The sequence below is a fragment of the Ambystoma mexicanum genome, chromosome 13 (assembly GCF_040938575.1).
Source record: "Ambystoma mexicanum isolate Mex_15411 chromosome 13, UKY_AmexF1_1, whole genome shotgun sequence".
Lineage (NCBI taxonomy): Eukaryota > Metazoa > Chordata > Amphibia > Caudata > Ambystomatidae > Ambystoma > Ambystoma mexicanum.
Genome location: NC_090938.1, coordinates 369,137,625 through 369,163,042, shown reverse-complemented (window position 1 = coordinate 369,163,042; position 25,418 = coordinate 369,137,625). Strand labels below are relative to the sequence as shown.

At 42.6% G+C, this 25,418-nt stretch overlaps 1 protein-coding gene across 7 annotated transcripts in view; it reads right to left on the bottom strand.

The window, feature by feature from the left end:
• Positions 1 to 25,418, bottom strand: part of RPGRIP1 (RPGR interacting protein 1) — a 638,645-nt gene that overhangs the window by 61,088 nt on the left and 552,139 nt on the right. For all 7 annotated transcript variants that reach the window (XM_069633891.1, XM_069633894.1, XM_069633896.1 and 4 more), the window contains 3 exons: positions 13,635 to 13,827; positions 11,515 to 11,605; positions 8,186 to 8,316 (listed from right to left, as the gene is read on the bottom strand). In XM_069633891.1, coding sequence (XP_069489992.1) covers positions 8,186 to 8,316; positions 11,515 to 11,605; positions 13,635 to 13,827 — 415 coding nt within the window. The remainder of the gene's footprint in view (positions 1 to 8,185; positions 8,317 to 11,514; positions 11,606 to 13,634; positions 13,828 to 25,418) is intronic.

The following is a 25,418-nucleotide window of genomic DNA, read 5'->3' as shown; positions in this document are numbered from 1 at the left end:
ATGAACGAAGAATTAGATTTAAGTTGCTTCTTGTGAACTTGTTTTTTTCCATTTTTTCATTGCATGTATTTTTTAATATTTTTATTTATTTTCTCTAGAATCCATTATTAGCATAGTTTCTAGATTGAATATATGTCACCATTATTTATTATTATTTTTGTTACTAGACTGCTCACTATATATTGCCTCTTTATTCTGATTTATTTTTTGCTTTTCACGACTCCTTATTCTATAAAGCTTCCTTTTTCACATTTTCCTTCTTTTATACATCCCATTTCAGCCGCATATAATATACCTACATTCTTATATCACTCTCTTATGCACAGCCCAGTTCTTCAACCACATTCAAACATGTCCATTTTATTTTACACACACACACACACACACACACACACACACACACACACACACACACACACACACACACACACACACACACACACACACACACACACACACACACACACACACACACACACACACACACACACACACACACACACACACACACACACACACACACACACACACACACACACACACACACACACACACACACACACACACACACACACACACACACACACACACACACACTACCACGCATGCTCAATCATGTTGGTATCTGAGTCACTATCATTTCCGAGACAGTGTTTACAAGCTTAGCCAGGCAGACATCAGACGCGTGTCCTGCTTTGCTTCTGTGCTCATTCATTACAACGGCAGCCTGCCGCTCGCATCATTCATAATATTTCAGGTAATTGACACTTTTTCTACCGTGTTTCTTTTTTAATTCCATGTACGAGCATCAGTTTACACCAGCTCTGTTACCCACTTCTCTAGATCAGTGACCTCACTGTAGGCGTCACTGCTACCCAGGCAACTCCACACTGTGCAGCATTTCAGAGATAGGGCACAAGTCTTCACCTGCTCGCCACCCGCAACTGCGGACAGCAACTAACACGATTGAACTCATTCAGGTATATTAACCTTGTCGGTTTTCTTTCTTCCTCTTTTTAGTAACTTTTTCCTTATATATTACCTTTATACAGTTACATGTGATACGTTCTTTTTAACTTTCAGACTAGACACGGAAGATTGCTTTTGCTTTGTGATACTTTCTAGTGGAGTTTGTTTACATGCGATTAGCAGGTCAGTGACTAATCCTTCATATCAGAATAACTGCAACTAAAATTTAGGCTTTTATTAGTATTTTTTGACGGTGTGTTCATATGTCCTTTTTATTTTCTTTTGCAACTTCCCTATGACCCAATTTAACTGATGAAACTCTTTTGATGATGAACTATCCAAACATTAACCATATGCTGATATTGGTAATGTAAGTGTATCTTTTACTTACACTTGATTGTTGAATGATGCTTCCATTTGGCTACCATTTCAAACTACCATATAGTTTCCTATTGTCTAATTGTGAATATTATGGGTGTTCCAATTTGACTGTTACCATTACCTTTGCTAAGAGATTTAATCAGGAGGCATTTATAAACATATAAGTTCACAGGCCCTGAGGAAGGGTTTACAACCCGAAATGCATAGGCCTTAAGTGACATTTCTGCCTCAAATTTTCAATTCCCCTCGAGGAACTTAAGCTTATGACAATAATAAGCAACATAAGCACAAATAAACACGCATGAGTTTCATTATTATAAGTCTTTGAAGAATTTTCGGTACTTAAAATTTAAGCACCAGTGAGTGGTACACGGGAGTGCAGCCCCCACCGCTGGCTTCACAGCCAAGGTCTTTTTCTTTCACGTTCTATACAGTGTTTTATCACAGAGACACCCTTTCCAGCGGGTTTGCACCCCGAATTACTAAGGAGCTAATTTTGATTTTTGAACATACATTTTATTAAAAACAGAGTGTAGTGCATAGCTCACCGCCAATCCCACAGTTTATCTTCCTCATCCGTGATCGTACTTGGGCAACTGCACACCATCATGTCATATGAAGACATAGAATTTCTAACAGATAATAGAGCTACAACACTTGGCTTCTCAGCCGAGGAGGCAGATTCCATACTGGGTCTCATAAAGGAAACGGTGCATACTACAACCAAAGACCCCCAAAGTAAAATCAAACAATTGGAATATTCAATAAGGAAGCTCATCAACCGCAAATTACATGCGGTGACCCTTAGCAGTTACTACAAAGTACAACGGATTCTCAGAGGACTTATAATTCCTTTACGACCGACTTTATGTAAGGAAAATAGAGAGTTTGTTGAAAAATGGGAGCAAATCTTAAATAAATGTTCTCTAGACCTGATACTTCTTACAATCAAAGAACTCTCTGGCAATATTGAACAACTGGAGAAAGAGATTGACAACTTGTCTAAAGATATAACGGAATTAACAGATGGAGAATCATTTGCTGAGATACTGATTGACATCAACGATAAGTTGGACGGATACAAACAAGATCTTGAATCACGTAAAATCAGAAAATTTAAGAGAGACACTTATGATTATCTCAATAACGAGGTATATACTTGGGTGGACAAATATCTTAAACAACCACAAAGACCGAACAAATCCACGAGTGATCCAAGCAGTTCCGAATCAGATAATGTAGAAACAACAGACGAACCAACAACAGGAGATTCTACGGCCAGTACATCAGGAATCAATCTAAGACCCAGACAACCCACAAATCCCCAAAAGAAAGATTTTTGTAGGCGGAAGAGGAAGAGGACAAGAAGGGGAAGCAAGAAGAGGACAGGGAATGAAGACACGACTGCAGACCAATCGGAACTAGTGGTTAATCTCTCTACTCAACATTTGACCACTAAAGAAATCAAAACACTTGAGAAAGGTTTGAAGTTTGTACCAACCTACAGTAACAACATGTTTAACACCAAAGTAGAACTATACAAACTAGTACGCAAACTCAAATTGAAAACATACTTTTCAGAAAAAACCCACACCACTGAAGTCCCCAGCCAAACCGAAACAGAATATATTGAATTTAAAGCTAAGAGCACATTTAACCTGCAAGTACATGTAACTTCGATCGACATTTTTCATAACATGGTGTTGAACGATATCAAAAAAATACAATTTTGTCAACCCAAACGGAAGAATTTAAACAGAGGTGAACTATCCATCATAAAGACCCTATTTACTGATGATTCTATCACTATCAGATCAGCAGATAAGGGAGGTGCTATTGTTATTCAAGATTCTGAAAAATATGACAAAGAGTGTTTGAGACAATTAGCAGATACCACAACGTATCAACAATTAGCACACGATCCAACTAAATATATCAAAGCTGAACTACACAATATTCTTGAAATGGCACTAGAAAACCAATGGATTAGCAACAAAACCAAAACATATTTATGGACTCAATATCCCAAGATGCCACACCTGTATATTCTACCTAAAATTCACAAACAATTCAATATTCCTCCTGGGAGACCGATAGTAGCCGCAACCAAAAGCATTTTGCAACCTTTGGGTACCTACATTGATTATTTTTTACAGCCTCTTATTCAACTAACTCCAACTTATGTAAAGGATACTACACATTTTTTACAAATCCTTGAGAGCATTGAACTCACAACAGATGATATTTTATTTACCATCGATGTGGCGAGTCTTTATACGAGTATCCCACACGATTTGGGACAAAGAGCAGTTGAGAAGTTACTACTTGATACAGGGCCAATAGGAACCAACCAAGAATTTTTGACGATCCTTTTGAAATTTATTTCTGAGAATTCATGTTTCAAGTACAAAGAAACTTATTACAAACAATTGACCGGTACTGCTATGGGAGCTACTATGGCACCATCCTATGCAAATACATTCATGTTTGATTTCGAAACCAGACATATTATCAACAATCCACAATGGAGTCTACATTTGAAAAAATGGTATAGATATATTGATGATATATTCGGAATATGATCAGGCAGCCGTGACCAATTTAACAATTTCCTTTTATATTTGAACATCGACAACAGGTTGCAATTCATAATGGAGATAGGGAACCCCAACATTCATTACTTGGATGTGCAAACAGCAATTGAAGGTTCGAGAATACTGACGAAACTTTACTCAATACCTACTGATAGGTAGAAACAACCTTCTCCATAGGTTGAGTATCCATCCACCCAGCATTTTACGCAATTTACCATTTGGACAGATGCTACGCATAAAAAGAATTGTAAGTGATCAAACTGAATGTAATCTAGAATTAGATCGACTACAGATGAAAGTGAAAGAAAGAGGATATCTTGATGATGACCTTATTACAGCCAGGATTAAAACTGATGCAAAAGATTGCACTCAATTACTAACGCAAAAACAAGAACGACCGCAACCTGGATTAGTCTTTGTTAATAAGTATTCAATTCAGAGTCGCAAAATCAGAGACAGTGTTCTAAAAAGATGGACTATCTTACAGAACGACCAAAGGACTAGAGAACTGTTTGTGCAACCACCCGTGTTCGCATATCAAAAGAGTAACAATCTACGAGACTTACTGGTTGATACACGAAATAGAAAATCCCAACATAAAACAGTGGACAAATTTCCAGGCACACACCCGTGCATGAGTTGCGGCAACTGCAAAAATATCATCAAAGGTCCATACATATCACATCCAAGAACAGGAGAAAAGATCAAATTAAAACAACATGCCACATGTCTGTCAGAAAATGTAATTTACGCAATTAAATGTCCATGTGCCATGTATTATGTTGGGGAGACCACACGTAAAATATGTGCACGTATCAATGAACACAAATCTTGTATTAGAGTGAACAATCAAACGTCAACTGTGGCAAGACATTTCAACCAAAGTGGCCACATGGTGACACAATTAAGATTTACAGTACTTGAGGTTATTTCCACCAAAGACCAGAGTATAGACATGAAGAAGATGAGAGCTCAGAGAGAAGCGACATGGATTGAAAAAATTGGGTCCCTGACACCAGAATGGATGAACGAAGAATTAGATTTAAGTTGCTTCTTGTGAACTTGTTTTTTTCCATTTTTTCATTGTATGTATTTTTTAATATTTTTATTTATTTTCTCTAACATCCATTATTAGCATAGTTTCTAGATTGAATATATGTCACCATTATTTATTATTATTTTTGTTACTAGACTGCTCACTATATATTGCCTCTTTATTCTGATTTATTTTTTGCTTTTGACGACTCCTTATTCTATAAAGCTTCCTTTTTCACATTTTCCTTCTTTTATACATCCCATTTCAGCCGCATGTAATATACATACATTCTTATATCACTCTCTTATTCACAATCCAGTTCTTCAACCACATTCAAACATGTCCGTTTTATTTTACACACACACACACACACTACCACGCATGCTCAATCATGTTGGTATCTGAGTCACTATCATTTCCGAGACAGTGTTTACAAGTTTAGCCAGGCAGACATCAGACGTGTGTCCTGCTTTGCTTCTGTGCTCACTCATTACAACGGCAGCCTGCCGCTCGCATCATTCATAATATTTCAGGTAATTGACACTTTTTCTACCGTGTTTCTTTTTGAATTCCATGTACGAGCATCAGTTTACACCAGCTCTGTTACCCACTTCTCTAGATCAGTGACCTCACTGTGGGCGTCACTGCTACCCAGGCAACTCCACACTATGCAGCATTTCAGAGATAGAGCACGAGTCTTCACCTGCTCACCACCCGCAACTGCGGCAACTAACACGATTGAACTCATTCAGGTATATTAACCTTGCCGGTTTTCTTTCTTCCTCTTTTTAGTAACTTTTTCCTTGCATATTACCTTTATACAGTTACATGTGATACGTTCTTTTTAACTTTCAGACTAGACACGGAAGATTGCTTTTGCTTTGTGATACTTTCTAGTGGAGTTTTTTTTACATGTGATTAGCAGGTCAGTGACCAATCCTTCATATCAGAATAACTGCAACTAAAATGTAGGCTTTTATTAGTATTTTTTGACAGTGTGTTCATATGTCCTTTTTATTTTCTTTTGCAACTTCCCTATGACCCAACTTAATTGATGAAACTCTTTTGATGATGAACTATCCAAACATTAACCATATGCTGAAATTGGTAATGTAAGTGTATCTTTTACTTACACTTGATTGTTGAATGATGCTTCCATTTGGCGACCATTTCAAACTACCATATGGTTTCCTATTGTCTAATTGTGAATATTATGGGTGTTCTAATTTGACTGTTACCATTACCTTTGCTAAGAGATTTAATCAGGAGGCATTTATAAACATATAAGTTCACAGGCCTTGAGGAAGGGTTTACAACCAGAAATGCCTAGGCCTTAAGTGACATTTCTGCCTCAAATTTTCAATTTCCCTCGAGGAATTTAAGCTTATGACAATAATAAGCAACATAAGCACAAATAAACACGCATGAGTTTCATTATTATAAGTCTTTGAAGAATTTTTGGTACTTAAAATTTAACCACCAGTGAGTGGTACACGGGAGTGCAGCCCGCACCGCTGGCTTCACAGCCAAGGTCTTTTTCTTTCACGTTCTATACAGTGTTTTATCACTGAGGCACCCTTTCCAGCGGGTTTGCACCCCAAATTACTAAGGCGCTAATTTTGATTTTTGAACATAAATTTTATTAAAAACAGAGTGTAGTGGTCTTGTCACGCTGGTTTGCCTTAAAGGACATGAATGACTTTTGAGCCCCTTCTCAGCCTTCTTAATGACATATAAGTGAACAATGACATTGCTGTTAAAATCTTCTGCCTGAGCACACTTGCTTATCAGCCCAGAGTGCCATTTCTTATCAAAAGATTGAATTCTATTTGTTTCTCTTACTAGGGATAGGCCTTAAGAGTTGGTCATTAGTTGTTTGCATTGATAGTTTCATTACAGGTCATATATTTTTATATAACTTTGAAAGGACAATCTTATATCTTATATTTTGCAAATATTGAACTAATGCTATTTGGGTTGCTATTGAAGCCAGCTCACATGCCCTTATAACAGTATAGCCTGCCCTCGGCCCTCATTACCCAAATAGGTGAGGGAAGGAGCATTGCTGGGTTAGTAGTAGTGTGAGGCACTTTGGTCACTACTCATCCTAGTACTCCTGCAGCAGAGTAGTTATTTAGTTACACACAGAGTGAGGAGCAGGAGAGAAAAAGAGAGATAGGGAGGGGGAGAGAGAGAGATAGAGAGGGAGACATCAAGAGAAAAGGTGGGGCCGATTTTAATGGGCTGTGTTCCCTGTGCTAGGGGAATATGTCTGTAGCTTGCATTTGCTCTGTGCTACTTTGGAAATGGCATATTTTAGGCCAGCAACACAGTGAAAAGAACTCGCCATAATGGAGTGGCCCGGCATTTATTTGCCAAAGCTCCAGTAATGCTTCCTTTAGCCGATGTACTGTGTCACAGGTAACACTATGTAAGGCCAGGGCTCCCATTATTCAAATAAAAACAGTCCAAAATTAAAACAAATATGCATTTGGACTCAAATAGTTGGTTGATGAATTCTAAACTGGTTGAAGTATTTACCCCTTACATGCTACAGTAAAAAACAGTCCTGCTGATGTCAATGGTGACATTTTTGATGTAAATAAGTCAAATCAGAGTTTTCCTGGGCTTCAAAGGCAGCATAGGACATAACTTCGAATTGCTTTGGGGTGTAGCAAGGAGGTATACATGAGGGAGGTGTGGGTGTGAAACAGGACAATGGGTTACTGTTTTCTTTGAGGAATGTGGGGGCGAGGGAGGATGGCAGGGGGCAAGGTATTTTTGGTGTTGGGGCAGTTAAAATGAGGTGTTCAAATCTAGCTTCTCTATGGGTCTCTAATGCCTCAGTTCCTTGCCTCAAGCACTGCCAGTCAAGCACTGCCAGTCTCCCATAACAGCACAGAGGGTGGGAAAAGGACATTGGAAGAGGGCGGTACACAACTTAACCATGTAGATTGGTCAAAATTAACAATGGGGAACATTTGGCATACGGGCTCCACGATACAATAAAACTAATGTATGCTTCACTCATGTTGTCTATCAGATGTCACTTGGAATAGTTAACCATGTGCAAGTGTACATTTTAATAACAAGGCCACTGTTCAATCTACAACAAATACCTTGAATGTTCTTGACTACGATTGCCAACGTTGCCATTTCCCATAAACCTGTTAGCATAGCTTGGACTCTGTATTGTACTACTTACTCTCAAGGTGCTGTGCGAGGACGTCACTTCCTGTCACAAGAATCTGCCGTAGGTCCAGGTAGGCATATCCCACTTCTTCACACTCATCCTCTAGCTCATTCATAGGGTCACTTACAACAGTGAACTTCAACCTGTGTGAGTGAAAGAATGTATAACAATGTGTGGTTGAATTGCCAATTTAAATACATTAATTCTTAGGCAATAAATGCCCAAGGCTTGCCTCACGGACTGCAGGCTGACACCAGAGATTTGGAAATCGATAGGCAACACACAATCTGGTTTTACTTCACTCACTGCAGGCTGTTACCAGAGATAAGGAAATCCATAGGGAGCACATATTCTGGTTTTACTTCACTCATTGCAGGCTGTTACCAGAGATAAGGAAATCCATAGGGAGCACACACCCTAGTATTACTTCACTCATTGTAGACCAACAGCAGCGATAAGGAAATCCACATGGAGCACATACTCTGGGATTACTTCACTCACTGCAGACTGACATCAGTGATTAGAAACCCCATAGGGAGCACACACTCTCGTATTACTTTCCTCCTGCAGAGGAATGAGGAATGCACCACAGAACCAAGGTATGCGTTCCGTTCAATGTGGACAGTTTAAAGATATGAAAAGGGAAGACGGACTACACATGACTGATCCTCCCTGGAGGAGCCACGAGAGCCAGCACGGCTCAGGAAGAAGGAAAGCAGACCAGGATGCTGAGAAGGGAGTGGGAAGGTCCGGGGCCAGCACAGAGTGGGAGATCTACTTGAAATTCCCAGAGAGAGAAGCTCCAAATTTTCCTCTGATCTTGACAAGGCTAGAAAGGAGAACTGTGCTGCCCGAAGGCAGCTTGCCCAAAAGAAGACCATTAGAGTCAGGGAAGCCCCATTGCTGGTCGCAGGAGCCAAGGATGACCCAGGATGATCGCGGACCGCCAGAAAAGCTATGCAGGAAGCTGGGAAGGCACTACGGCCCTGAGAAGGTGGTGGAAAGCCGAGAACACAGGATTTGGGACCCTGAACAAGGGGGAGAGACGTTCTCAGACCTTGGTTTGCGCGATACTACTTGGCAGGAAAGTGAACCAAGTCTATCTAGAAGGAAAGTCAAGCCAGAAATGCGAGTCTGAGACCTGAACCCATATAAGGAAGAAAGATAATTATCATTCTTCACAGTCACAGTACCTAGCAGTATATGACCAACAAGGGACATCACTTGTGAACAGTACTTTAAGAAACCTACAACTTTATGTGGCTTCAGAACAGGACTTTAATCTGGAGAAGGGAGGCATTCCCTCAAAACACAGTCTAGATTTGGAACTGGTGAAACACCCTCAGTGATTTATTTTATTCTTAGTGTGAGGGAAGGAGATAGGTTTTTGACACAGCATGGTGGAGTCTTTACTTTGGACATCCTGACAGATTCTGTAGTACTTTTAGTTGAGGCAGGCAAACTCCTCTTAGAGATAGGGCGAGATAGGTTCTCTCTATATTTTCTTGGTGAAATAAAAGTCTTTGCCAATCACCATGCCACCATTGTGTCAGGCTCTTACGTCTGCACCCGTACAGAGCACACACTCTTGTATTACTTCACTTATTGCAGGCTGACAGCAGAGACAAGGAAATCCATAGGGAACACAAAATCTGGTATTACTTCACTCACTGCGGTCACCAGCAGAGGTAAGGAAATTCATAGGGAGCATACACTCTGGTTTACTTCAATCACTGAAGAATGACAGCAGAGATAAGGAAATACATAGGGAACACACACTCTGGTATTACTTCACACACTGCGGCTGGCAGCAGAGATAAGGAAATCCATAGGCAACACAAAATCTGGTATTACTTCACACACTGCGGCTGCCTGTAGAGATAAGGAAAACCATAGGGCGCACACACTCTGGTATTACGTCACTCACTGCAGGCGGACAGCAAAGATAAGGAAATCAACACGGAGCACGCATTCTGGTATTACGTCACTGACCGCAGGTTGCCAGCAGAGATAAGGAAATCCATAGGGCGCACACACTATGGTATTACTCCACTCACTGCAGGCTGACAGCAGAGATAAGGAAATCCACAGGGAGCACACATTCTGGTATTACTTCACTCAATGTGGCTGCCAGCAGAGAAAAAGAAATCCATAGGGCGCAAACACTCTGGTATTACGTCACTCACTGCAGGCGGACAGCAAAGATAAGGAAATCAACACGGAGCACGCATTCTGGTATTACGTCACTGACCGCAGGTTGCCAGCAGAGATAAGGAAATCCATAGGGCGCACACACTATGGTATTACTCCACTCACTGCAGGCTGACAGCAGAGATAAGGAAATCCACAGGGAGCACACATTCTGGTATTACTTCACTCAATGTGGCTGCCAGCAGAGAAAAAGAAATCCATAGGGCGCAAACACTCTGGTATCAACTGCAGGCTCTAGCCTAAGAGAAGGACTTCCTTGGGGAAAACTCACCTGTGTATCACTTCACTAACTGCATGCTGTCACTAGAAAGAAATGACATCTAAGGGCAACACTCACTCCAGTATTGATTCATTGATTGCAGGCTGTCCCTGCAATCTGGGAATACAGACTTGGGCATCACTTCACTCACTGCAAGATTTCACCAAAAAAAAGGATATGATTGTGTGACAAACCACTTAACTCCACTGACTGTACGCTACCACCAGACATAAGGAAATCCCTGAGGAACCCACACTCGAGTATTACTTTACTGACTGCAATGTTTTTGCCAGTGGTGAGGAAATCTGTGTGAAACACACAGTGGGCATTCACCTAATTGACTGCCAACTATGAAATCCTAGGGGGATAAAACCTGGGATTGACCTCATTGTTACAGGATATTGCCAGAGACATAGCTCTCAAGTGTACCCCAATTTGTGGATCTGACCAGCATTTAAATGTCAGCTTTTAATGACAACTTGCATTGACCCTCAAAATGATCCCTTCAGTCCAATACCTTTTTGTGTAAAGTTATATTTGGACAAAAATTCTCATTTTAGAAACTCTCATTGGAACTTTGAATGGTTGAGAACTATGTACAGTTGACAAAACCCACGTGGAATGAACACAGTGGATCACTTGTAATCTGAGATAGGGAAACTCATGAAAAGTAGGGAAACACATGGAAAGTAGGGAAACTCATGAAAAGTCTGTTACTGTCACTCAGGAATACTGTGTCACTTCCAACTTGAACACGTATGCAGCCAAAAATCAGACCCCAGACCTTAATATTATGATGTTTCCTTAGGACCTATATTTGATACTTCTAGAGAATTCTGTGGCATAAGAAAAACACAGAAGGGATACCTACATGTCTTCTTCCCCCTCTTCATCAAGGCCCTCCAGCATGCCATAGAGAAAGTCCCTGCGGACCTCGTTTTTCACCCGGTCCACGTGGATCACTGCAACGAGAAGGCCAGAATTGCTTTAGAAGGAACTGTCAAGTAGATCACAATGTGCGCTGGGTCCACAAACAAAGCCCAGGATGTTCTATCTGCATTGTATGTCATTTTATGTTATCTTGAATTTATACAGCACCTCCTGCCATTCCTGGTGTTGAAAGGGTGTGCGATTCTGAGTGCAGAAGAGGAGTTAGAAGGAGCATTCAACAGTACTAGAGGGAGTGACATCATTGTATACAGATGGTAAAGAGGAAGGGCAGATATTATACCTTCTAAAGGCCTAATATAAACATCTTCAAGCACTTACTTTAGTTTCTGGACATACACCAACCCTATCAATGTGCCTGAACCCTGACCTAGGAGAGGTGCATCGGAACATTGAAGATGTAGCACTACTGAATCCTTATCTTTATTTATTTATTTATTGGACATTTGTATGGCACCTATACACAGGTGTTTCCAGGCGCCACAAGACAAAAAAGGGGGTGGGGGAGCGGGGACAAGGGAAATCATAAGAATACAACAACAAAGAAACAGTTATATTGGTCTTGTGACAATCCTACTATGCAAGTGCATGAACGAGGTGGTAACAGCAGGGGGAGGGGGTAAAAGGTGAAGTGCAGAGATCGGATACCCCCCTGGGTGCAGGTGGTCAATGCTGGTAGGGCCAAGGCAGCAAGTACCAGGGGAAGGAGAGGGGGGAGCGGAGGAAGAGTGCCGTAGACAGGAGGACTCAGTTGGGATAGTCCGGGAAAGGGAGCCATTGGGCAAGTCTTGGCAGAGGATTCTTGGGGGGACTGATGGGGGGGTGATCTGACCCTTGTATGACTCTGAAGGGAACAGGCCCCAGTCCCACAGCTGATGGAGAGTTTAGCACAGGAGGGGGAGAGGGAAGGAAGAAAAGGAAGGTCTCGAGAGGTTTCTGGAACTTAAGAAGATCCTGTTCAAGTCTGAGGGGGAGGGGGGCTGTTCCAGAGGGTAGCACCTGCTGAGGAGAGGGATCTACCTCCCACTCTCTGCTTTGAGAAATGTTTGACTTGCAGAGAGTTAGTGCCAGAAGACCTAAGGGCTCTGGCTGGGAGGTTTTTAGGGAGGTAAAGCTGGATGTAGAGAGGTCCCAGGCCCCAGACAGCCTTGTGGATGATGCATAGGGTCTTGAATTTGATCCTTGCAGTCACCAGGAGCCAGTGGAGAGATTTTAGGGCTGGAGAGATGCAGTCCCTGGGCTTGAGGCCAAAGATAATTCTTGCAGTCCTATACTGGATGAGTGTGAAGGGGCAAAGGGAGGAAAGAGGAAGGTTTAGGAAGAGGCTATTGATTGCACTTGTCAAGCCTAGAGAGAACCAAGGCTCTGGAGACAGTGAGCATCTGGGGGCAGGGGAGGAGGTGTCAGTATGTTGTGCTCTGGGCAAGTGGACATAGAGTTCACCTGACTATAAATGAGGTAACTCGTTCAGCATAGGGTCTTTTCTAGATTCACCTGCGTGCCTCTTTTGCCCCTACGCAGGACCACCGCTGAGAAAAGTCACATTGTCGGGAATATCTATAACTATAGCAGAAGTGGTCAAGAGAGGGAATCGCTGATGCAGACCCAGGGATGCAACAGTATAGTTAGAAAAGTCATATCTTGTAAAACCCACATGACTATTGTTGCACAGGGAGCACAGCTGTGGACCCACCAACAAATGGAGAGAAGGCATGCCTTTTCCTCTCTAAACTGTATACCCTTCCTGTCCTTCTGTATCCCAACTATCCATGCCTTTCTATATTCCCCCGTATTAGTTTATTCTTCTAACTCTATCTATATCATTGTACCCTATTATTTTAATCCTCTGTATAGTGGTCCATTGCTTCATAGCTACCGTCCCAATATTTAAATCCCAATACATACACACAGCACATACAACTACATCAGAATGCAGGGTTATGTCTAGATATTGGTGAAATAACAATTCAACCCCCTTTGCCTTCCTAGGTCTCTTTACTAGATATTGCGACTGGGAGACATGAGTTAGGTTTGACCCCACACCCTTGCTGAAGTTAAAGTGTATCTCCTCTCCGGCGGTGGGCTTGCGTAGAGATACAGGCGTCTCTGTCTCCTCCAGTGGCAGATCCGGGAATCGGTATTCTACGTAGACTCTCTGTACCCGACTGTCCGCAGCGACATCAGAAAGCGGGTCGAGGCTCAGAGAGCCGACTTCAATGCGGATCTGCTCAGACAGCTGCTCGGAAAGAAATAGAAGATAGGCTGAGTCTCCTCAACAGATACATACAGACACACAAACATTCCAGTATTACAAAATTGCCTATAGTTTACATATTTACAGAGCTTACTCAGTGAGCTCATAGGCACACATAGGAAACGCCCTTCACAAATATACATATAGAATATCACACACTACGTGATACCACTATGGACACATATGAGAGACCTTTCAGTCCACCTATACACATAAATAAAAGACCTCTGCTGACCTTCCATAGAGGCCAATAAGAGGGCTCCTCAAAAATCCTGTGCATCTATACGTTACCTCCCTCTATACATACCAGAAAGCTGGTCAGTGCTGCTCTACACACATCGAACGAGTCTCCAATTTGACCCTATCTATATATTACAGTGTCTCAATTTTCCTACACACACAGTGCTCTCCTTGGTATTTTTTCTTATCAGTTATGTGAGATCTCCCCGGTACTCTACACACATAAATAAGAATTCTCATCTGTACTCCTATGCACATTACAGGGCCTGTAGTAGCTGCCCTGAAGTTATGATTAAGCTGCTCAACTCAATAGAAAGAGCACTTTTTGGGTGGCTTACAACTTTGGCTGCGTTCAACGAATCCTCAACAAACTTTGCAGAAGAAAGTATATGGCCACCTTGGAATGATTTTGCGAAGGTTGGTGCGGTTTCGTCCGGCGGTGGGGGGAAGTTATTGGGGGTCCCCAAATTTTGGAAATCCTCATAGACACAATGGAAAAAAAATGTTGCTCGCACCTACACACCGCTGGACGGATATGTACCGAAACTTGCGCGCGGAGCAGCGGCTGGGTCCCGAAATAGTGCTTTTGCAAATTTGGTGTTAATCCACCCAGTATTTTTTTTAAAATGGTCAAAAAGTAGGTAAAAAACATTAGTGATATCTGGGTCCGTTCTGCAGACTTATTTGCTGATTCGGAGTCTGCGGATGCCTCTGGACCGATCAGACAGCAGTGTGACATTCGTGTACAACATACACATCCACTGATTGGTCAATTAAAAACGTGAGGTGCGTCAAAACATTTGAAATGGACGCCATGTTGGATTTGCAACCTGCGCCCATAGTCTGCGGACATTGCAGTTAAATCATATTAAAAAGCACAACGTTGTACTTGTTAAACTAATGAAAAAATCTCTGGGGAGTTGAGGGGTGATGAGGATGGGATGGGATGGGATATGGCAATAAAAAGCCAAAAATTGGGAGTTTTTCTTCTCCGAAGTCCGCAAAACTCTCAGATGTTCGGGGAATATCCATGCATATTTCTGCATTGCGGGGTCAGTTAAAAGCAGTTATTGGATGACATAAAACTTTGGCGCCAATCAATGAAACTGCATGACATTTTGCAATATCATTTTAGACCTAGCCCTGAACATTTCTGCAATGTTTGGTGCTGTTTCGCCAAGAGGGTCCCAAAATATTTGAAAAGCTTATACATTTTGTGCCGTTTGACAAATCTGCACAAATGTTTGCAAAGACTTTAGAACCAGATTTGAATGTTTTTACAAATGTTGGTGGGATTTTGTCAAGAGCTGGAAAAATTAGAGGGGAGTTTCAACATTTTTAGATGGCTTATAACTTTTTGCTGTTTGACGAATCTACACAAATGTTTTCAGAAAGATTATAGACCCTACCATGATTGTTTGTGCAAAGTCTGAATGGATTTTGTGAAGTGGGGGCTAAGCTTTGTGACAATTTCTTGTACGTACATTTTGACACTTTTCAAAAAATAAAACATGGATGGATCTGCAGCAAACTTGTGCAAGGAGCATTGGCAAGACCCGAAAGCATGGTTTTGCAAATGTGTCTGTGTTATATTTTTAGTCATACTGTAGGTCCAAAAAATAGTGATATTCCTTTGGTGACTGAGGTATAGCCTGTGGCCATGGGCAATGGGCAATGGACAGATTATCCGGGCCATGGGCGTGACCCGGACAATCTGGCTACTGGCCATGACCACATGGGATCAGCAATGGAGTTAAAGTGGGCATGGCCACCAGGGACCGGCTATGTGGTAACGTTTTCAAATTCGGCATAGGTTTGAATGGGAAAAAATATTCTTCTCATGGCTACAGCCCGAAGTGCTGGACAGGATTGCAGCAAACATTCACGAGGAGCATCATCAAAGCATGATTTTGTAAATCTGTCCTGTGTTTTATTTTTTCTAAAGTTTAAAATGTAAGTACACAAAATTGTGATGTAACTTTGCCCTGAGCAAGGACAAATGGGTACTCTGATTTGCTTATTGGGGCGTGCGACATGGCAAAAACCCCACGATTAAATAGGTAAATAAATTCTGCTTGTGGTTGCAGCCCGAAGTGCTGGACGGAATTGCAGCAAACTTGTACAAGGAGCATCAGCAAGGACCTGAAAGCATGCTTTTCCAAATCTGTCCTGTGTTTTTTGTTTGTTGAAACGGTCAAAAGGTAAGTACAAAAATAGTGATATAACATTGCTGCCTGGGCAGTGGGCTTGGCCCTCAGCAAGGACAAATGTCTAATCTGATTTGCCTATTGGGGAATGCGGCATGGCCGAAGCCCGCACTGCTCATTTGTCACATTATGAGGGTATAGTGGACACTGAACTAGGATGCATGGTAGGTGGAGTGGATAACAGGCGTGGTTTGTTGGGGCTGGGATCATGGTCGAGCCTCATGTCCTAGGCAATTCAAATATTACTTGCATCCCCAGCATGCGCTGCTGATAACGACACACATCAGCATGTGTTGAAAAAAATAAGTTTGTTAAAGGAAGTTTACAAATCTTTCATATATGTTAAAAGAGGAATTATTAATGACTTATATACATTGATGTAACATCATGAAACTTTTTCGCTCATAAACACCTATGAAATTCACAGCAATAAATGTGTTAAAGGGACCTAGAAATTCACCAGTTAAGGTAAGCTAAGCAACACGAAATTTGCTCCATCACTTGCCAACCTTTTTATGGGGCCGTTTGAGAAAAACGTTTGCACTTGCTAATGATGATTTAATTAATCATGTAATCGTATGGAAAAGGGTCATAATTTGACATCATTGTGGTATGGCATGGTACTGAGCAACTCTTTAGCCAGTACATCAGTTTACTAAACACAACAATGTTGGTATAGAATTGATAGGACATATTGATTGCACTGCTATTCACTTCTTCAAAGAGGAGTATATCAAAAATTGTTGTTGTGACCATTGGATTCTAGGACAATTTGCAAAGTGCGTAGTACTATTTTGGGTCTGAATAAAGAACACAAAATGAATGTGTTCCTTTGAACACAAGTGACTTATGAGATCTTTAGTTGGTGGTTACTGTGTGTTTTACAGGTTGAACATTGTGGATTTGTTTAGCACCTAATGACAAATTGTATTGGATTTATACAGCACAAGAACAGTAAGTTTAGTTTTGACTCTAGAAGAAAATGTTAACTCAATGTATGTCAGTGATGCTTTGCACAGGGAACTGATGATCAAATTGTGGAATTACCTGTATGAATTTAGTAGATTGAATATGTGGAAACTTTCTGTGGGTGAAACATACTGTGTACTGTTTACTGTGTCTTTTGATCTGTTTGAGTTTATGTGATGTTAATAATATGTTATACGTTTGTAAAAGTTTTCGAACTAATTACAAATAAATAAATAATAAATAAATAAATAAGTAGTACCACACAAGACTTAGATTGGTGAATAAAGCACCTACTGCTGACAGTTTTTAAAAAGCATAGCAATCATGAGCAAGGTGTAATTTCATTGATCAAGGAAGAAAGACAGGTTTGTTGCAGGACATTGCCAGTATACTCTCTTTAGACTTAAATATTGATATTGTGTGAGGATCCCCGCACCTGGACAAGTCAAGGTGTACTTTATCTTGTCTATTACAGCCCTGTTCAAATGCCTTTCGGTGATGACGGATGCAGTGGCAGAAGTAGGTGTTGGGTTTCTGGAGTTTGCGGTTTCCTGAATTTTGGTTCTTTGGTGCTGCGGCCACAGCACAAACCACTGGATGGCTTCTTGCAATCTGGCTCGAACACTGGACTGGACTACAGACCTCACCAAGGCTAGTCCCTCGGGACATCTTTGGCTTTTAATAGCGGAAACGCACCGGCGGACTAAGATTTTCTCCAGTGGAAAAAAGTGGTCGGATGTCATGTCAGGGATGTCCCTTGAAAGATTCTTTGATCCTGTGGAACTTTTCCAAAACACTACATTGCAGTCACTCCAGGTTCAGTCAGGGCTGGCACAGGCACTGTGTCACACAAACCAAAACCAGAAACCCACAACACAGAATTTGATTTGATTTCACACTCCATTCATACTGGTCCCTCCCCAAGGGTGTGCCCACAAAACACAGTCCCTGGAAAGGCTCCAGTCAGTCTGACAGGATGTCATGACCCATAGAACTTGCCCTTTCTGGACCTCCTGGTCCTTATTGCGCCGGGGCTTGTATTGCTTGTTACTCCCAACATAGCCGCAACAAGCGACTAGCCTCACACGAGCTTTCACGACGCACACGGCACGTCCTATAAATTGGACACGCCCCCGCGGCCCCGCGCGTCTCAACGCTATCATTAGGTAGTGACTCGACGTGTGTGTGCTGTTCAGCGAATCTTCTATCCAAGATCCAGGTTCCCTTCCTCCTTCCTTCTTCCTTTCCCTCTACTCGACTCCTGGAATCCCCATTCTTAGCGACCACTACCTACTTTCCTGGACATCCTGGAACAACGGCCTTCCCGGAACTCTGAACGCGCTCTGCAGCCGAAAGAGAGTCGAGCGAGTCTATACAAGACCCGATCCGTCCACAAGAGGAATCCTCCCGCGGAACAGAGCAAGAAGCGATCCCAGGTGAGACGGGGGAGATTTATGACACAGGAGGCAGCGCCAGAGCCATATATGGTTCTTCCACCCAACAGCCAGTCAGGGAGAAGGGGCAGAGTCACGGCTTCCCAGGACTTTGAGAAACAAGGTGTAAAGGCAATAGAAACCAAGATACTACAGTGGCCATCTTGCCTTCCTTCAGGAATCCATTGATTCATATGGCAGGACCTGGGTGTTCCAAACATGGAGGACGCTCAGAGCCAGTGCCAAGTCAGCGTGTAGCTGCCACCAGCCCATACCTTGCTCTGTGGGCAACACACAGGTGCCCAAAAACACACATAAGAGCTACATGGGTGTACCCCCACCCATTGGTGCCATAAGGGTATGGTATGGGTGTTGTTCACCTAAAGCAAAAAGGAAGATCTGCACTGCCAGAAGTCCAGACTAGACCTCAGAGGCATACATCATACAGAAAACACACACAGAGAAGTGGTAGGACAAGGCCTACGAGGCCCTGTCCCTCCAAAAGGCATTTCTAGCATCACAGAGGGACAGTGAAAGGTGGTGGAGAGGAGGCAGTGGTGACCAGTGCAACCCATATGTCTTAGTATGAGGCAGTGCCAAGGAGAACATACTGAATCAGAAGGGAGGAGGTGATAATGTCAGGAAGATATATACGTGGTAGAAAAGAGGTGGCGGCGAGAGAAAGACCACAAAGTGGTATAGAGAAGGTGAAAGCAAGTAAAGAACAAGGTGATATAGACGAAAAGAGGAGAAGGTGGACATGAACATTTTCCAGACAAAGAGATTTGGAGTGAGGAATTGTGACAAAATGACTGCTGCTCTGCAGAAGTTTAGGGATGAGCAATGTTTTGTAAATTTCCAAACTACTACTAAACTAGCAGTAATCTCAATCATAAAAGTTAAACAGGCACAACATGAATGGTACACCTCCTTTGCCTCTGTAAAGTAGCATGGGTTGAGGGAAAGCTGTACTCTTACAGAGGTGTTTGGGCTAGCAAGGAAGCATCCAAAACAACAATAGTACTGTAGTGCCAAAATGAGAGAAATGTCCAATTAAGGTGCTTTTAAAATATAAGACTGTAATAAAACTAAAAGGACAACAAACTAATACAACATAAACAACCCACCCCTGTAAACAAAAACACAGTAAATTCAGACTTTCAGTTAAAAGGGACATCTGAGTATGAAGTATGCAGGCACTGGTTTATGCAGCAATGTTCACGTTTAAGTATATGTCTTTAAAAGGTAAAGGATGAGCAATGCCGACCTGGCGCGACGTTTAAAAGAAATCTGGAATTTCCAGGTTCATACTGACTCTGTCCGCTACCTGGGGGTGAACATAACGGTTTCTCTGTCCAACCTTTTCGAGGCCAACTACACTCCACTATGGGCTGCCATCCAAAACGACATCTCTAGATGGCGCAGGCTTTCCATGTCATGGGCGGCGCGCTTTACTGCCATCAAAATGAATATTCTCCCACATTTCTTATTTTTATTCCAGTCCCTCCCTGTACAGGTTCCAGAACCCTTCCTGGCAAAGGTGAAGCGCACACTACTGAGGTTTTTATGGGCAGACAAACGGGCGAGGATCCCATATTCAAAATTAATTCTACCCAAAGAAGAGGGAGGCATGAGTTTTCCGGATTTGGGGGAATACTATAGGGCAGCACAGCTTCGGGTACTCCCAGATCACCAGTGGGAAAACCCCGAAAAACAGTGTGTGGCGATAGAAAACAATATCTTCGCGCTAGTTGCATTGGGAGATTGGTTATGGGTCCCAATGTCTGACATGACACGACGGATTAAGGAGCACCCCATACTTAAGGTGCTGTGGTCGCTTTGGCGCCCATCTCGTGCCATGCAGGGTGTTACTACTTGGCCCTCGCCCCTAAGTTATATTTGGGCTCCACCAATTAGGGACTTGCTGAGCGATGTCCAGCAATTTCAGCCATGGTATGACGCAGGCCTCAGCCGGGTGGGACAATTATGGAAAAACGGAGTGTATACCACCAGAGAATACTTACAAACTGATCTGCAGGGCATAGACATTCCTCCCATGCTCTTTCTCGAGTTACGAAGCATCCTGCACGACGCTAGGTGGGGTAACTCCCTAAAGCGCTCCCTGACACCGTTTGAGCATATCTTAAGCACCGCCCAGATATCAAAAGGCCTCATATCGAAGATGTACAGATCGCTGCTTACAGGGGGTCTCTGTCGACGCCCGTCGTCAGAAGTAAAGTGGGAGGCTGACTTGGCCATAGACGCTCAACCGGAGTTATGGAAGAGTATATATAGAGCGGTGTGATCATCATCGTTCTCCATGCAATACAAGATGCAAAATCTACGATTACTGATGAGGTGGCACTACACACCCCTTAGGCTGTCTAAAATGTTCCCCGGGACGTCTCCTTACTGTTGGAGGGGATGCAGAGAGCGAGGTGATTACTGGCACCAATGGTGGAAATGCGATAGGGCCCAGGTGTATTGGCGGGAGGTGCTGGGATGGATCCGAGCAATCGATGGAGTCCACAGGGCCTTAACGCCCACATTAGTGTTATTTGGAGTGGTTTCAGAGGATGAGGAAACACATGAATTATTGATGTATCTGCCACGTAATCTCTTATTGGCAGCTAGAGTGTGCCTAACCATTAAATGGAAATCAGCAGTGCTCCCCTCGAAAAAGGAATGGCTAATGAAGGCATGCGCCATTTATGAAATGGAAAGCCTTACGGCTGCATTAAACAAATTGCGCAGAAATGTTGACGTGATATGGTTGCCCTTTCTGGAATACTAAACCTCATATTGGGAGCTCACGGACTAATGGGTATTAGATAATACTGCAACCTGCAAGAAGTGCTGGGGGTGATGCCCCGCTCTGCCTGACAATTGTCCACCCCAGGCTGTAAATTGTATTTTGGTGTTGTGCCTTGTGCTGAGGAAAAAGGAAGACGAAAAGGAAAAATATTAACTGTGCTCGGCCCAAGGCCAGTGTATGTTTGTTGATAATTGGTTTACACATGTATCCTGTCTTTTAGCCTACAAGAATGTTACGAGTGGTAAAGGGGAGGCAGGGGAAGGTGGGAGTGCGGGGTTTGGGGGGGGTTGCAATGGTAGACTCGAGTTGGTTATGCCTCAGCTCTTCTTCTTCGTTCAATAATACGTCTCTTTTATGATAGTTCTGTTGAAGAATTCTGACAATGCAACAAGTTTTGAAGATGTCTTGTGTTGTATATCAAAAAGAAAAGGTTAATAAAAACATATTTAAAAAAAAAAAGGTAAAGGATGTGGTCTTCAGTGTCACTAAAGGCCCTTAAAACCAAGCCAGAGGCCAAACAACTGTAGATTCCTGAGATCCTTTTTTCAAGCTTGGCAGTGTTGATCCAGGATGGTGGGAGCTTTCTGTGGCATTGATGCGACATTGTGTCAGTGAGCCGGTTGACTGGGTTCAACGCGTACTGCAGCCAGCAAAGGCAATGCTTTGAGGCTTGCAGAAGCTGGGAAACATGAGGTGATATCAAATCGGTGGAACTCAAATATCAATGGATTTTGGATGCAGAGAAAGTGGCGGTTCAACTTCGGTGTCAAGCCGGCCTAACTGGATTGAATGCAGCAACGCGGGCCAGCAGTGATATGGCTTGGAAAAGCTATGGAGAGATGCAGTTGGTATCGACTAAGTGGGCTTGACGGTCAAAGTGGGTTGAAGCTTTAGAGTGTCAAACGCATTTACTGTGGGTCATTGCAGTGACTAAACGGGTATTGGGGGTGCTTGAGTCGGCTTGCAGCAGCTTAAAGCTGCAGAAAGAGCCTTCTGCCGGCAGAGTCTTGTGTATAGGAATTTAGGTAGCAGAGAAGCCTGGTCCAAATGTTCAATTGAAATGGGTTTGGGAGGGTCTTATTTACCCCAATGTCTGGTAACTTTGGACAGTTTGTGCAGCAAACAAAATTCCAGTGAACTCTGTCTTCTTCTTTGGTCTTAAGATGATTCAACTAATGGGGTAGAGGTCTCACCCCCTTATATAGTTATTTTACCACAATGGATTAGTCCATTTCAATTCTTTTGTAAAGGGCCAATCTCAGCTGTTTTAAGAAGAGTTTTTGCCTTTTGATGGCAGCTCCCAGAATGTCTTGTCTGCAGGAAGTTGGGAGGCGGCACTGGAAGGAGTGGTGCCTTAATATTTTCAAGATGGCGGGACCCTTTCTGGGGGGGACAGTGTCATGAACCGTCGCCTGCGTCCATTCTAGACTTCGTGGTCCTGACCCATAGAGGACTGAATGCCGTGATCCTCCCAACATGGCCGCTTGATACAGAACGCAGCTTGCCAGTCTTTGCGCGCCACGCTCAACGTTCTACTAAACAGACATGCCCCCGCGGTTCTGCGCATCTCAACGCTACCGCTCACTGTAGTTGGACGTGTGTTGCCGGAGTTCGCTTGGGGCTTTCTTCCGAATCCTAATACCCGGTACCTTGAATCCTCCTGCCTTCCCTTCCTTTCCTCGAACTTACCTTCGAGCTTCTTCCTGGATTTTTCGTCTGCACTTGGGTCACGGCGATTCGTGCCTTCGAGCTCGGACATTGTTCTATCTTGGTTCCCGTCCTGGACATCTGAACGTCTCCTGGAGTTGGATTTCTATCCTCACGCTGGAACCCAAAGACCAGCACACGGGTTTATATAAATCCAGGACCGTGCGAAAGAAATCATCAAAGAAGGTCGCAAGCAAACAGGAAAAGCAGGTGAGAAGGGGGAGACTTGTGACAAACAGGTCCTCTCCTAAGCTCCTCTATAATCCACCCACTCTTACATCTGCCTGATCATACAGACTCTGGTCATTATCCCACATGTGTGACTTCCCCGTTGTGCTGACAGAGTTTCTTTTGAAGCATTGACTCGCACTGTACCCCGTGCGGTTATGTCCCATTCTTCTGATATGGTGTTAAGTCTTCCCAGTGTCATGGAAAAATGACCACTAACTATTCCAGTGGATTGGTGAACAATTTATTAGAAGAAACCAAGCACTAGGACAAAAACAAACCCACGACAGTACGAGTCTTCGGCGAGAATCCCTCTGCCTCCAAGCACCATTATCTTATACCCAGGGTACATATGCATTTCAAGCTACTTCGCACTGATGAGGCCCAACAATGCCGAAACATGTCTGGGAATGCTTGTTGTCTCGTGCAGAATGGATGTGACCTAGCAATTTGAGCTGGACTGCCCCTTTAGGGTGGGTCCAAGCCTGGTTTGCATATGGTCTTTCCCCTTCTCTAATGGCTTGGCAGGTAAAGAACGATGGTCTGGAGGGTTGCCCGGAGCAATGCCAGAGGTTAAGATTCATTCTAAACCTTCCAGCCATTACCTCTTTGTTTTTGCAATGGAAGGGAGGTCCAGACAGGGCAAGGAATCCTACTGAAACAACGTGACCAACAGTATAAGTGGGGTAAGTGAATAATGTGCAATGCGCCTCTCACATAGTTTTAATAGTTCTAATATATAATCAATGATGCCATGCTGCAGACACCTAACTAAGATCGATATTCACTAGTTGGTCCGTAAAGTAACAGTGTATTTGAAAGGTAGGTGAGTCATCTGCACCAGTGCCCTTACCTATAGAAAAAATCATCCAGCATCTCTATTCAATATTAGAAACCAGAGTTGTTTTATTTTCACAATTGGTAATGGTCTATTTCCTCCAACTGGAGGCAGGCGCTTATGTTTCTCCCATACCTGGGCCTTCCCAAGGCACTGTAGTTTGCACATAAGTTATGAATTTAGTATCTTAAAATAATGATTTTACAAATACTAAGATAACTATCCAAGAAGTATGGAATAATTTGAATGAACGCACAGAACTAGCAAAATAATCAAGAAGAAGGACAATCCATGTCTATAAGGCTGAAATATAAAACTTGATAATCTAATAAATAATGAAGGATCAGTGAATTCATCAATGCATCTTGTGGATCATCCTATTGTTAAAAGAGACATGGCCGTTCAAACTCATGCAAATGATATGCACAGGAGGACTACCCTTAGGAATGCTAAATAAAAGAAAGAATAGTTATAGAATATCTAAGACCTATGGACATAGTTCATTGGGAAGGAGCTCTATAGATGGAACTACTAGCATTGTGAAGAAACAATGATTAGATATGTGAATAACAGGGAAATGCATGTTCAAACACTTGTGACGGAACAATGTTATAATATGTGTTAACTAAACAAACATACCAAGAATGGTAAACTGAAATGGTTGTAGGTATCCTTGCTAAACTAAGAACTTCCAACGGAAGTATGTACTAGACAGATTTGCAAATGTATTATTTGAAGATACTAAACTTACAACGTGTGTGAAAACGACTGTGCTTTGAGAAAGTACAGGTTCGGAAGAAACATAAGCACGTGCCTCCAGATGAATAATGTTGGCACCACTGTTCACAGAAATAGACTATTAATAAAACACCACTGTTCATAGAAACAGACTATTAACAATTGTGAAAATAAAACAGTTCTGGTTTCTTATATTGAATAGACATTCTGGATGATTTTTTCTATCGGTTTAGGGCACTAGCACAGATGTCTCACCTTCCTTTCACATACAATGTTACAAACATGGAACAAAGCCCCTCTATCCAATGTATTGATACCAGCTGTGTTCTTACATGTAGGACAGTATTATCAGGAGGGACAGCATAAAGTGATAAATTTAGTGGAACTGAATATACTCC